Raw genomic sequence first — 14700 nt, 5'->3', positions numbered from 1 at the left:
TTCCTCTGTGGATTTCCATGTCTTCAATGTATACAACGTGACGAGGCAGAAGCGAGGGTGGGACTGGACCTACAGATGGTTTCACTCCACATTGTTCTCTTCTTGCCTGGTTTTCTAGATACTTAATACTGAAGCCTGAGGGAAGATCTGACGCACTTCAGCAGACCATAAACTGCAAACCACAGGGGGGCCGACTGACAATGGCCGTCAGGAGGGCAAATGAGATGAGTCTTTACCCTCCACCAGTCTTCGGGTTACACGGCTTGTATCTACACTTTAACCCCTTAGTGACCACCAATACGCCTTGTTACTGATGTAAAACAAAAGGGGGTTTAAGCTAAACAGCTGGCTTCAATCAATCATTACATCTACCCAAAATGGTGCATTAAAAACTATGACTTGTCCTAATAAAATATCAAATAAAAGTAAGACCCCATCCAGGTAAACGGATGAAAAAACAAAAAAGTTATAGCTCTTGGAATGCAATTTTTTTCATCCGGATACGATAAGTGTAGGGAACTCCTCGCCCTAACCCATTCATTTCTATGGTTCTGTGCACACGTTTTTAAACGCATGATCTCCACATTCTGAAGAAATCTTAGCGCCCTCTATATTGTGCGTTTTTTACGCAGCTCTTAATAAAAAAAACTAATGGCTGCACAAACACATAAGCAGTAAAGCTGAGAAATGGGGCTCATTCTAAAGTCAAGTGGTATTATAGCTACTATAGATGGATCAATGGAAGCTCTTAGCGCACACTTTGATCAAACTTGTGTCGGGCCCCTCTACCAGGCGTCAAGGTGGCTCCTGCAGATGGGTCCCTAACACTAATTTACCGCCTCTCTTGGACGCCTAGGAGATGGGCCGACAAATTTGAGCAAAATGTGCGCCAAGAGCTTCCATTGATCCATTTATAGTAGATACAATACCACTTGACTTTAGAATGAGCCCCATTTCTCAGCTTTTCTGCTTATATGTGTGCGCAGCCTTTATGGATAGGCCCCTATGACTAGGAATAAGAACGCACCAGTCTAAATGTTCTTGTCATTTTTACGCCGCTCTGGCTCCATAGAAATGAAAAACTGAATTTTTATTCTTCAGTTTTTCTACATCTGCATGAAAAAAAAGCATCAAAACTCATCACATCCACATCACACGCTGAACGGAATCGCAGACAAAACTGACTGAACTTGCGAGTGTGACCATCCGTTTTTTTTCCTGAACAGATCCCGACACCATCTGTATCGATTGTGTGAAAGAAAATCTAATTAGAACTGATTATTTGGTTTATAATTCTCCATGTTGTGAGTTAAGGGGATTCTCCACCCAGGACCCCGTTCCCTGATCAGAGGCAGATGTTTAAAGGGGGATTCCAGTTTGGTAACATTATCCCCCAGCCACAGAATAGGGGATCACTATTAGAGTTTTAGGGGTCATACAGCTGGGACCCCCACTGATCATGAAAATGGGTACCCCACCTTCCCCCTCAACACGGATGGAGCAGCCGGTCAGTCATGTGCACCGCGCCGCACTCCGCCATCGCCGGAACTCCCACAGAAATGAATGCAGTGGCTGCGCACATGCCTGACTGGCCGCTCCGTCCATTTTGGAGGGGAAGGGGGTAGGGTCCCGATTCTCACGATTGTCCTTGAAACAATAGAAAGTGGCAGCCATTAACTCTTCACCTTATTATGTGTGACACTATGTTTAACCCTTGGTTTACAACACCCATAGCAACTATACAGCCCAACACATCCGGTTGTCAGTTCAAAGAATTAGATACAGTCCTGATCAAAAGTTTAAGACCACTTGAAAAATGGCAAAAAATCCTATTTAGCCTGGCTGGATCTTCACAAGGTTCCAAGTAGAGCTTCAGCATGAAGCAAGAAGAAATGGTAGTGAGACATAACATTTTTTGAGCATTCAATTTAATGAAAACAACGAATAAACTGAAACAGGATGTTTTTCAGCTGATCAAAAGTTTAGGACCACCTGCCTTTAAAAGGCCAAATCTGGGCAGAGATGTGGATTCCTTGTCATCTTCTGTCAGGTAGTCACACGTTGTGATGGAAAAGGCAAAAAACTCCTTTTGAACGTGGTCGGGTTGTTGAACTGCATAAGCAGGGTCTCTCACAGCGCGCCATTGCTGCTGAGGTGGGACGCACTTAGACAGTCATTTGGAATTTCTTAAATGATCCTGAGGGTTATGGAACAAAAAAGTCAAGTGGGAGACCCAAAAAAATGTCCTCAGCACTGAGCCGGAGGATCCAATTGGTTGTCCGTCAAGACACTGGATGATCCTCGACCCAAATTAAGGCCCTTACTGGTGCTGACTGCAGCCCCATAACCAGACGGCATCTGAGACTAAAGGGCTTCAAAAACAAAAAACGTCTTCAAAGACCTCGTCTCCTTGAACGCCACAGAACTGCTCGTTTCGACTTTGCAAGAGAGAAACATGGGACATTCAAAGGTGGAAGAAAGTTTTATTCTCTGATGAGAAAAAAATGTAACCTTGATGGTCCTGATGGTTTCCAACGTTACTGGCATGACAAGCAGATCCCACCTGAGATGTTCTCTACACGCCACAGTGGAGGGGGCACCATAATGGTATGGGGGCTTTTTCCTTCAGTGGAACAATGGAGCTTCAGGAACCGCAGGGGCGTCAAACAGCCGCTGGCCATGTCCAGATGTTGCAGAGAGCATTCCTCATGACTGAGGGCCCTCGTCTGTGGGGTAACGACTGGGTTTTTCAACAGGACAACGCTACAGTACACAATGCCCGCAGGACAAGGGACTTCTTCCAGGAGAAGAACATCACTCTCTTGGCCCATCCTGCGTGTTCCCCTGATCTAAATCCAATTGAGAACCTGTGGGGATAGATGGCAAGGGAAGTTTACAAAAATGGACAACAGTTCCAGACAGTAGATGGTCTTCGTCCCAGTATAGCCATGTATGGATGGCATAGCCAAAAGTTAACAATCCACCCGAGAGCGAGTGAGAGAGTGCAAGATGAAATCCTTGTTTGAATGAGGTGACCACAGACCTTTCCATGCGCAGCACACATATAGCAACGCAGCTGCTGAGGACATTGTACTTGTAATTAAAAAATAATTTATTGAAAATAAAACCAATGTGATCTAGAGCAATCAACAAGTTGGACACTGATCACTGTCCAAAAAGTTATTAAAGTTAAAATTGCAGTTCATAGACTCTGCAGAACCATCCACCAACCATCAAGTGTGCAGCAATAGGCAGATGACCAGTAGTAATGCTGATGCAGTAAATATGGAGGATGATGACACGAAACGCGTTGCTCCATGTGAGTAGATCCAGTCGTGGTAATAAGGGACGTACGTATAAACTCCAGGCCTGTTGGGCAGGGCGCATTCATGTCCCCAACTTACGATACCAGCTTGATACCAAAATCCATTTATTTTACAGACCAGGGGTCCCCCGGAGTCACCCTGAAATATATAATAGTCCAATAAATGACATGATCAGGAAAATGCTAAAACATAATAAATCTGTACTCGGAGATAGACCTTATGAGTAGAGAGGAGGGAATTGATTCTATACAATCAAAATACTGCCCAAATTTTTCAGAAAATTAAGATTCTATAGAACCTTAGGCGATTCGAGCAAGTGAGGGGCTCTCCCGGGCAATTGGACCACTTTCAATTCAGGTAGAATCAGTTCTGGGCAAATTTAAGCACACACAGCGAATATGGGTAAATCTGACCCAAATTGAATTGTAAGACATTTGCAATGGGCTCCTCCTCCTAGGGCCCTCTGTATAACGCATCCCAGGTGTAGGAAATGCTGAGTGGTATAGTGTGGCCTAAAATGTCTGTGTGTCACGGTGCTCCTACCTGGATACCGCTGGACCCCAGGCTTTGGTTCTGAAGCAATAAATAGGGGGAATAATTAAAGGATAAAGAATAACTTGAGTCCAGACCTTGAGATGAGGTTCAATGGCAGCTTTACTTTGCATAAACATTCTCCAAAACAGTTTACGGGCTTTGCCTTGATTCTAGCAGGCTTTAGCATTAAACTGGCAGGCAAACTCCACTCTGCTATATCTGTTTCTCTCCGACTCTGCTGTACTGACAGGCTGGCTGTATAACTCAGCGTCTTCTGTATGCTGCACTTCACTTTGTAGTCTGACTCAGGGGCGTAGCGTGGGGGGGGCCGGAGGGGCCGTTGCCCCGGGCGCCAAATTGCAGGGGGCGCCAGGCATCCGAAATTTCAATGAGGGCTACGGGAGCCTATGGCTCCCGTCCCCTCCGTTATGCCCCATAGGCTTCAGGCCTAGTGGCCTGAAGCCTATAAGGCAGTAGAGGCGAGCGACGCAGGACTCGGTCACAATAACCTCACTGTGACCTCCTGCGTCGGGTCTCGCGAGATGACGCGATGACGCGGCGCAGGAAGGCACAGTGAGGCGTTCGTGACCGCCTGCGGCGGGAACAAGCAGGGATGGAGATAGGTAAGTATTTTTTTTAATGTTAACTTACCTAATTGCAGAGGCTCTGGCGGCAGTATGGGGGGTGGGAGAGGAGAGGAGAGGACTGGAGCAGAAAGGCTATATTCAATGGCATTGGCACAGCAATAAGAGGGGCGATTATATTAGCAAAGAGGGGGGCCAGTACATTAATAACAGAGGGGCCATTACATTAATTACAAAGAGGGGGACATTATATTAGCAAAGAGGGGGGCCAGTACATTAATAACAAAGAGGGGGACATTATATTAATAATAAAGAGGGGGTCATTACATTAATAATAAAGAGGGGGCCAGTACATTATTATTATTAATGTAATGACCCCCTCTTCATTATTAATGTAATGACCCCCTCTTCATTATTAATGTAATGACCCCCTCTTCATTATTAATGTAATGACCCCCTCTTCATTATTAATGTAATGACCCCCTCTTCATTATTAATGTAATGGCCCCTCTTTATTATTAATGTAATGACCCCCTCTTCATTATTAATATAATGACCCCCTCTTTGTTATGAATGTAATGACCCCCTCTTTGTTATTAATGTAATGACCCCCTCTTCATTATTAATATAATGACCCCATCTTTGTTATTAATGTAATGACCCCCTCTTCATTATTAATATAATGACCCCCTCTTTGTTATTAATGTAATGGCCCCCTCTTCATTATTAATATAATGACCCCATCTTTGTTATGAATGTAATGACCCCCTCTTTATTATTAATGTAATGACCCCCTCTTTGCTAATATAATGGCCCCCTCTTTGTTATTAAAGAGGGGGCCAGTACATTAATAATAAAGAGGGGGCCATTATAATATACAGGGGGAATGAAAGCTATCTGTCTGGCTCTAGCTCAGTATTGGGGGGCAGCAGGATGACAGTGTTGAAGGAAGGAGAGCATGATAGTAAAGTGAGGAACCTAAATTTTTTTCGGTGAAACTCTGCAGAGACGAGAAGCGGCTGAAAGAAGTTATCATGGTGGTCTTATCTCTGAATGAAGACGTCGAGGAGAGTCTACATCACAGGAGACGTCACTGGATGTAACAGGTATGGTGCGGTATTCTACTGTAATAATAATGTCCATCCACATATCTGTTTCACGGTAGGGTTGGGGGAGAAGATTGAGAATTTGGCCCATACTGCCGCATTCTGGCCCCAGACTTCAGGTCACACTGTGTGTGTTCTGAATTCTGGGGCCTCACACCCATCTACTACATTATCTGTACTCAGAGAGTTATCTCTGTGTTATCTGAGGTGTAACATAGGACTGCTAGTGATCTACTACAGTATCTGTTAAAAGTGGCGTGCCTGGGGTAGGCGCGGGGGGGGGGGGGGCGCAATTTTTGGCTTGCCCCGGGTGCTGGCAACCCACGCTACGCCACTGGTCTGACTCTAGGTTATGCCAGGGAACTTTTCTCCTGGCTCCTGAGGCTTCAAGCTTCCATGGCCAGAAGAGCTTAGGGTGCTCTGGCTGGCGTGGGCACATCCAGCAGAGACATGCCCCTGGACACCCTTCCCCTAGCTGGGGGTAAAACACACAAACTAACTGGTCCCTAAGCTTCCTGCAGGAAGTAGGAAAAGCCCACTTCTCTCCAGAGGGTGGTTAGAAAGGAATGGAAAGCTCCATTCTACCCAACTACAGCTCTGCCGTGTTTGCTGCCATCTGCTGGTGAACCAGGCACATTACATGAATATAACAGTTGCAAACAGATTAGGAATGCACAGTGTGGAGGTCCTGGACAGAAATACATAGATGACATATTAGCCCATTAAAGATAGTAGCAGGGTGCAGTAGTGGTTACACCACTCTGGGGAGTTACACATTCACTCATCTCTTTTTATGAGTAAAGTTTATAGGGGGTACACCGCAGCCCCCAGATTCAGGACCACAAAACTGGTACCATTATTGGAAAGTTACCCACCTGGCAGGAGTCCTTCTTCCCAGCCTGGTATCCTGCACAGATCTGGTCACTTGGAATGATCTCTTGGCTGGCACCAATGATGGAATCGATGTGGTACATGGCATCACAGGCACTGGTGCTGATTAGAGGCACCGTGACCTGCTGCAGAGTCTGCGGGTACGGAAGATTAACTGCAGAAAAGAAGAAAAAGAAAACGTAAAGTCACGCAGTATAAACTACAGGAACACTAGAGCAGATTCATGAAATTGGAAGATCCGCCTAGAAGTGCCATGATGGTGGCCAAAGTCAGGATGATGGAGAATGTAGTACTGTGCGGTTCTCCATGAAAGTATCACCAGACAGGCTTGGATATACCAACCTCTGATGGGGGATGTAGTGGTGTGGGCTCATCAGTGACTGCATAATGCATCATAGGACTTAGCACTGGTAAATGATGGGTGATGTAGTGCTGTCTAGTGGTATATAACGGTGCAAAAAATGATAAGGTTAAATGCACTGAATTATGGGAGTTGTAGTACTATGCAGTTCTCCAGGAGAGTATGACATGATTTGCTTATGGTCTTCTTACCATCAAATCCTGTATTGCCCCATCCAGTAACCCAGCAGTTGGTGCCACCAGGGAAGCTCATGGATGCGGCTGGCACACAGACTGGCAGGATGTACTCAGTATAAGTAACAGGACTGGACAGTCTAATCAAGGAGATGTCCCCAGAGCTGCCAGCTCCGTTGTACTGGGCATTCACAATAATACTTTGTACAGTGGACTCAACCTGGTGAGGACTGGTGGTGTCCAGCTGGTACTCGCCGAGGACGACCTTGTAGTCGGAGGGATTTGTAGACCTAAGGAAAGAAAGAAACACTGAGGCAATAGACAATAGTGGTTCCATTAACAGAGTCCATTATGGGTCCAGTGCTGGATCTCCAGTCTGACCACACAGTACAAGTACTAACCCTCTACACCAAGAGAACAATATTCCCCAACCGCCAAGGGAAATAAGTGAATGCACTGGTGGCTCACAGCCCTGGTGGTCACCTTTCTGCCTCCCCAGGCTCCATCCCACTACCGTTCCAGGAAAGGACACTGTAGTCATTTTTCCCAGCTTAACATGGTTGACCACTGAGCTGTGCTATGCCAGTAGATCAGGTCATGATATTATATGAGTAGGTACCAACTTACTGTGCAAAGCAGTGTGCGGCGCAGAGCACCCACTGGTTGGAAATCAAGGAACCGCCACAGATGTGGGAACCTTGGTACCGGAGACTGATTTGCCAGGGCCATGCTCCTTCACTTGCATCTGTGCCACCAACGATCCGTTTGGAGATGACTGGGCTTCCACATATTGGCGGGGCTTCAGTGGTGATGTTGGAGGTGACTGGAGTTGTATAGACTGGAAACCATAATGGAATATTTTACCTTCCAGATTTCGCTCACTTGTGGACAGACATTTTATCAGAAAATATTACAGTTATTCGTCCAACAAGTGACATCAGTAAATGCCAAGCACCCCTTCATCACCTCAGCTGAGATCTCTCCAAAGCAGGGACAGACTGGCCATAGACCCTACAGGAAAAAAAAATTCCCGGTGGGCTGATGACCAGAGGGCCACCTAAACCCTCCTCTTGGCCAAAAGCCATATACAAAAAGAGCTGATGCTCTCAGAATTTGAGGTATCTGGGGCCACTTTAAGTTCCCAGTTCACCCCGGCTCCTAAGGCTATGAAGCAGTTTGGCAAAACATGAAAAGTCAAGACTGGACGGGTCTTCCACTTAGAACTCTGGTTCGGTTCCAAGGTACCAATGTTTTTTTTACAGCACAAATTAATTTATGACGTTATTGCGCAATGTCTCGCGAGACTTCGCAAAGCAATAACTTCGGCTCATCGGAGCCAATACATTCTAATACCGTACGGAGCTCCTGCTCTGTACAGTATTAAAATGAAGTTTTATGCGAATCGACTTTGGACGTTTCATCCGAAGTCGATTCGCTGATCCCTAGTGATAGCGCTTGGAAAAAAAAGCAGACAACGTCCTGAACGCAGCTCATCTCCTCTATGTTATACTGGGCAGACTGGACCTGCTGCACACTGGGAAAATGGGCGACAATCTTTGAGGCATGTGTAATGGCAGCCATATTGGTAGTAACCCTGCTTTCCCAAAAACTGAATAGAGTTTACAAAAGGTTTCCTCTTACTGTGGGGGAGGGGAGATTCTTATCTTACTCCGGGTGGTTTGGATGATTTGGGAAACGTTTCTCTGCAGACGACGGTCACAGAACAGAAAGAGTAAATCATCGGGAAAAATGTCCGGGGTCTGATGGATTCTAAATGAAGGGCTGCAAAACTCAGACACAGTAAAGCATAAGCCTTATATAAAAAAATATATATTGATTTTTAGGAAAGCTGACAACCTCGGGGCCAGTAATGCAGCGCACACAGGGGTAGTCACCCAGCTTTCCTAGGCTGCAGGTTATAGGGACGTTAGGGGTGTACAGAGAGATTCGCGCCCCTCGCTCCCCCAGGTATGACGACTCCTACATGAAATAATAAGGGGTGTGGCCAGTCACCACATTGTTACAATGTTTCTCACCCAATATTTATAAACAAGAACTATTTTATTGTCTTAATGTAACATTTTTTAAGCTGCTCGCTTTTAGGCTCACACGACCACAAACCGTGGCCCCGTGCATCCCACATGTATCGCGGGCCCCACTGATGACATCCGTGTGCGGCTCCCTGTGCAATCTGCAAAAATTCAGATCAATACATGGAACAAAAAAAATACGAAGCCCCATACAGCAGACAGACTAGACTGGGAAACTGGGGCCCCATGCGGCTCAGGAATTTTAAAATAAAATCTTTTGCCCCATAAACAATAGACGATCGGCATCCGCAGACCGATCGAGGACACGCCCGCCATACTGCTGACCGCATTGTGGTATATCGCAGCGACTGATTGTTGGATCGCAGGAGCCACTTACCGGAGAGCAGCAGGAGGCTGGCGAGGCACCAGACGCCGGTCATGACTGCTGGGATTTGTGGTGTCGCTCTGATAAATCAGGACTAATCCCCCGGTCTGCAGTGTCCGCCTCACCACGACAGCAGCGTCTCTGAATCCCCCCTCCCTGAGCTCAGGATCTGCCTCAACCTGTTCTCGGTGGGAATCCTTCTGTTCTGACAACCACCAGGAATTCATGTGACCACACACAGGAGGCGTCGGCCACCGTCAAGGTGATGACATCATAGGCCGTGTTTTATCAATTACCTGAATACAACAGGTGACCAAAGGCTGTAATAATAGCTGGAGGCCGCCCCTCCCTGCTCTAGTCACACACAAATCAGCCCTCAAATGCCAAGTGTCACTCAGAAACATAAGGCTAGGTCTACACCACGACATTTGTCGCGCGACAAAATTTATAATGATATGTGTCATACGACATACTGCGAGACAGTCGCAAAAAATCAATTTAAAATGGTTTTTTCAGCGACTTTCGTGTCGTAGAGCGACACCATAGACTATCATTATAAATGTTGTCGCGCGACACGTGTCGTAGTGTAGTTGTGACCTTTGTGTCGCCCGATTTATTGTTGCGTGACAAATGTCGTCCTGTAGACCTAGCCTGAGGGTATGTTCACACACTGTTTTTTTTTACATAGCTGTAGGTGCAGATTCCACAACCAAACACCGCGTCGAAAACACAGGCAACTCATCACCATTGTCTTCAATGGGAAAAGTCCTTGTTGGTGCACACGGCGCTGCTTATTTTTTTTCACTCGCGGTTCTAAAACCGCTGCTGGGAGAATAGAAATGACATTTTCATTATCCGTGTCCAATCCGCATCCAAACATCCCACTGAAATGGGCAGGATCAAAAACCACATAGGACCGCCTACGCATGCTGCGGAATACACGTGTTTTTACCATGCGTGGTACAGTACCAGCAATGAGACGACACTGATCTCATGGACACTTCGTTGATTTTTTTCCGTGTGGAAATTGGCCACGCCTTGTGGATTTCAAAATGAAATAGCGTGTCAGTTATGTTGGCGGTTTTACCTGCAGATTTCGCCCCTTTTCAATAGAAAACCGCATCAAATTCGCACAAAAAAACGCTGTTAGACATTGCAGATTTTGGTGCAGAGACGCACATAATGGAAATTCGTGCGCCTCTTACGTGCGCTCACTCGCCCCGCGTGCAGGTGGCCCACAGGAAAGACTTGCACTTCTCATTCTTACTGGAGCCACTCAAGGTTTTGACTTAAAAAAACTGCAGCTTTGAAAAAAAAGTCTCAGTGTTTTTTTGCATCGTACATGTGTTTTCATGGACGCTTTTCTCTTCCCGGAAGTGAATTGCATTTAGTTGCCTGCAGAAAAGTATTTCTCTATAGAGAAGCGGGTTAAAAATGGCAGAAAAACACAAAAAAAAACATTAATACAACTACTAAAATGTGCTGCTCAAAAAACAACATAATGGACACAAAAAACAGACCTCGATTCAAAAAACTGCTAGGGGGCTCAATACCGGAAAATACCGTCCTCGGGGCTCAATACTGGAAAATAACTGATCAGTCTCATCCCCATGCATTCTGAATGGGGAGCGATCCGATCAGTATACACCAGGACGTCTTTTTGACTGATCAGGACTACGACATTCGCGCGACAGATAGGGCACAACTACACTGCAACATTTGTTGCGCGATATCTTGTTGCACCAATGTCGCGTGACAAACTGCGACGCGACAGTTGCAGAAAAATCCATCTCAAATGTTGCGCAACAAATGTCGTCGTGTAGACCTTTCACACTTGCGGCAGAGTGATCCGGTAAGCAGTTCCGTCGCTGGAACTGCCTGCCGGATCCGTCAAATCGTTTGCCAACTGATGGCATTTGTAAGACGGATCAGGATCCTACAAATGCATTGAAATGCCGGATCTGTCTTTCCGGTGTCATCCGGTCATCTGCATGCGCAGACCGGAAGGACGGGTCCAGCATTGCGGTATTTTGATACATTTGATACATTAATATTCGGGCAAGTGTTTTTTTCGCCGGAGATAAAACCGTAGCATGCTGCGGTTTTATCTTTTGCCTGATCAGCCAAAAAGACTGAACTGAAGACGTCCTGATGCCTCCTGGACGGATCGCTCTCCAGTCAGACTGCAGGGGGATATAGCCGATCAGTTCTTTTCCGGTATTGAGCCCCTAGGACGGAACTCAGCGCCGGAATAGAATAACGCTAGTGTGAAAGTGCACTAAGCCCTTGCCTGAATGCCGGCATTTTTTTCCATAGGAATGTATTAGTGCCGGATCCGGCATTCAAAATACCACAATGCCGGATCAGTCCTTCCGGTCTGCGCATGAGCAGACCGAAAAAAAGTTGAAAAAAAATAAATGCTCGTATAGTGTATTACTGTACAGCAGCGGCGGCATTAAGCGCACGGCGTCATAGCAACCAATGACGCCGTGCGCTCCTGCTCTGAACAGGAATCCAGCCGGCATACCACGGACCGCTCTCTGCCGGATAAGGAGCCTCACCCGTACCAGCCGCGGGCGAAAGCTTCATTGGAACCTGCCGCAGTATCAACCCTGGGCAGTGACTGATACAGTTCTGGCCATGTGATCAATACAGTCGCATGTAAATACATCTCGTAATCTTAGTTTTTTCTTTTCCCTTATTTAACATTTTTGAAAAGTTTTTTTATTTTTCTTATTTTTGCTAAAGTTTTTTAGTCATCTATGTTGTGCCGTGGACTTTTCTATCAGATTGCCTATACACGCCGATGCAAATCACCGCGATGGAGGCCAAAAGATGAACACTCTTCCGCCACATACGTTCAGAAGCCTTGTGGTGAGAGCCAGAGACAGGACAGGGCGTCCTATGCTATGTTAAGAGATGAATATCCTATTGCAGAGCCGCCATATAAAATAGTGGAGGTGCGAGCGCTTCGCCACCGATCCCTATTTCCTTCTCCATTATTTGCAGGATATTCGGCTCAAGAATCAGAAATTCACCCATCGTCTGAATATTAATCGCCTCTCATTGCTTTGTCCTTACCATTGTCTGAATTACATTGCAGCCACAGATGGACGCAGCGCCACCCGGAGGCTCTGTGATCACAGCCCCATGCAGCTCCATCTGCAGTATGTGGCCGGGCGCAGCTTAGTTGTCTTTTTACATACGGGAAATTACCGCAATTATCTACAATAGCTACAAAGAGAAATCAACACCCCACACCAGAGCTGGAGCTGGGCTTTCTAGCACCAGGCAAAGGTTCTGTTTAGTTTTTATTATACCATTGTACTCATTTTGAACTAAAATCTTTTTTTTTATTGGTCTTTATTAAAAACAATGAGCTGCTTTCCCTGCACAGCGTTGAGTTTATCTACTAGTAGGATCTGCATTTTCTGTCTTTTCCATTAGACAGGGAGCAGACAGACTCCTTATCTCTGATCTCTGACGTTATAAACACTCATTAAGGCTCAGTTCTGATCTTACTGATAAAAATGTGGCTTAAATAAGTGTGACTTTTCAGTAAAGAGAAGAGTTATTAGATGACCAGCACAAAGTGAAAGCCGCCTTCACACAGCTAGAAAACACCCACCCTCTTGTGACAGAACAACTGAATATTTTTAGTAAAGACTAATTATTGAATAAATGATTTTAAGCCCAAAAGTAAAAGGCAACAATAAAAAAAATGTTGCCAAAAGTGTATATAGCCATTAATTCTTTATTTAAATACCACAACCAATGCTAATTGACTCGTTGCCCCTCCTCCACAGGTCTCTTGTCTTTTCCGCATCTTCTCCTAGTCTCCCTCCTCTCTTCCCTTGGTTTATCCTCTCCCCCCTCCCTGGTCTCTCCTCTTGTCCTTTAGTCTGCCTCTTCTCTTTGTTGCATCTCCTCTTCTCATAGCCTCTCTCTTCTCCTCCACTGGTCTCTCCTCTACTCCTCCGCTGGTTTCTCTTTTTCACCTCCTATGGTCTCTTTCTTCTCCTCTAGTCTCTAGTCTCCTCCTCTGCTCTCTACTATTCTTCTCCTCTAGCCTCCATTCTCTCCTTTTTCTCCTCCCCTGGTCGCTCCTCTCCTCCTCCCCTTCTCTCTACTGTTCCTCTCCTCTGGTCTCCCTTCTCTACTCTCCTGGTGTCTCTTCTTCTCCTCCACTTGTCTGCCTTCTCTCCTCCCCTGGTCTCTCCTCTTTTCTTCCTCTGGTTTCTCCTCTTCACTTTCTATGGTCTTCCTCTTTTTCTCTAGTCTCTAGTTGCCTTCTCTGCTCTCTACTGTTCTTCTCCTGTGGCCTCCCTTCTCTCCTTTTCTCCTCCCCTGGTCTCTCCTCTTCTCCTCGCTGCTCTCTACTGTTCACCTCCTCTGGTCTCCCTTCTCCCCCCCCCCCCCCCACCCCCCCGGTCTCTCCTCATCTCCTCCTCTGCTCTCTCTTCTTCTCCTCCCTGGTTTCTCATCTTCTATTCCCTTGTCTCTTCTCCTATCCTTCCCTGGTTTCTCCTCTTCACATCCTATGGTCTACCTCTTCTCCTCTAATCTCCTCTCCTGCTCTTGAAAGATCTCCTCCTCTGGATTCCCTTCTCTCCTTTTCTCCATCCCTCGTTTCTCTTCCTCTCCTGCTCTCTACTTTTCCCCTCCTCTGGTTTTCCTTCTCTTCTTTCCTCTCCCTGTCTCTCCTGTTCTCATCCTCTGGTATTGTTCTTCTCTTCCTGTAAACTTGTTACTCCTCTTCTCCTTTTCTAGTCTCTCTCTGCTCCTCCCCTGGCATCCCTTTTTTCTCCTCCTCTGTGCTCCCTCTTCTTCTCCTCTGCTCTCTCTTCTTCTTCCCCTCTGGTTTTCCTCTTCTTGTCCTCTGCTCTCCCTGTTAGCATTCCCAGGTTTCTCCTTGCCTTCTCTAATCTACCTCTTCACTTTCCCTCTTTTCTCCTATTCCCCTCTAGTCTACTTTTCTCCTCCTCTGGTCTCCATCTTCCTATAATCTATCCTCATCTTCTCTCCTCCTCCTGTGGACTCCTACCTCTCCTCCTCTGCTCACTCCTCTTCTCCCCCTCTGGTCTCCATCTTCCTATAATCTATCCTCATCTTCTCTCCTCGTCTATTCTCTTCTCCTCCTGTGGACTCCTGCTTCTCCTCCTCTGCTCACTCCTCTTCTCCCCCTCTGGTCTCCCTCTTCTACTCCCCCTGCTCCCTACTGTTCTCCTCCTCTGGTATCTTTTTTCTCTTTCCTCTCCTTTTCTCCTCCCCTCATGTCCTGCTCTCTACTCCTCCTCTTCTTCTTCTCCC

The 14700-nt window shown here is 46.3% G+C and overlaps 1 protein-coding gene across 1 annotated transcript in view; it reads right to left on the bottom strand.

The window, feature by feature from the left end:
* Positions 1-9445, bottom strand: part of LOC122945579 (transmembrane protease serine 9-like) — a 44257-nt gene extending 34812 nt beyond the window's left edge. Inside the window, exons 1-5 of the mRNA XM_044304646.1 lie at positions 9403-9445; positions 7603-7813; positions 6994-7265; positions 6426-6595; positions 3244-3464 (exon numbers count right to left, since the gene is read on the bottom strand). Of these exons, the coding sequence (XP_044160581.1) occupies positions 3244-3464; positions 6426-6595; positions 6994-7265; positions 7603-7813; positions 9403-9445 (917 nt within the window). The remainder of the gene's footprint in view (positions 1-3243; positions 3465-6425; positions 6596-6993; positions 7266-7602; positions 7814-9402) is intronic.
* Positions 9446-14700: the final 5255 nt, after the last annotated feature.

The sequence above is a fragment of the Bufo gargarizans genome, chromosome 8 (assembly GCF_014858855.1).
Source record: "Bufo gargarizans isolate SCDJY-AF-19 chromosome 8, ASM1485885v1, whole genome shotgun sequence".
Taxonomy (NCBI): domain Eukaryota; kingdom Metazoa; phylum Chordata; class Amphibia; order Anura; family Bufonidae; genus Bufo; species Bufo gargarizans.
Note: the sequence above shows the minus strand (reverse complement) of the source record. Positions and strands in the feature narration are given on the sequence as shown.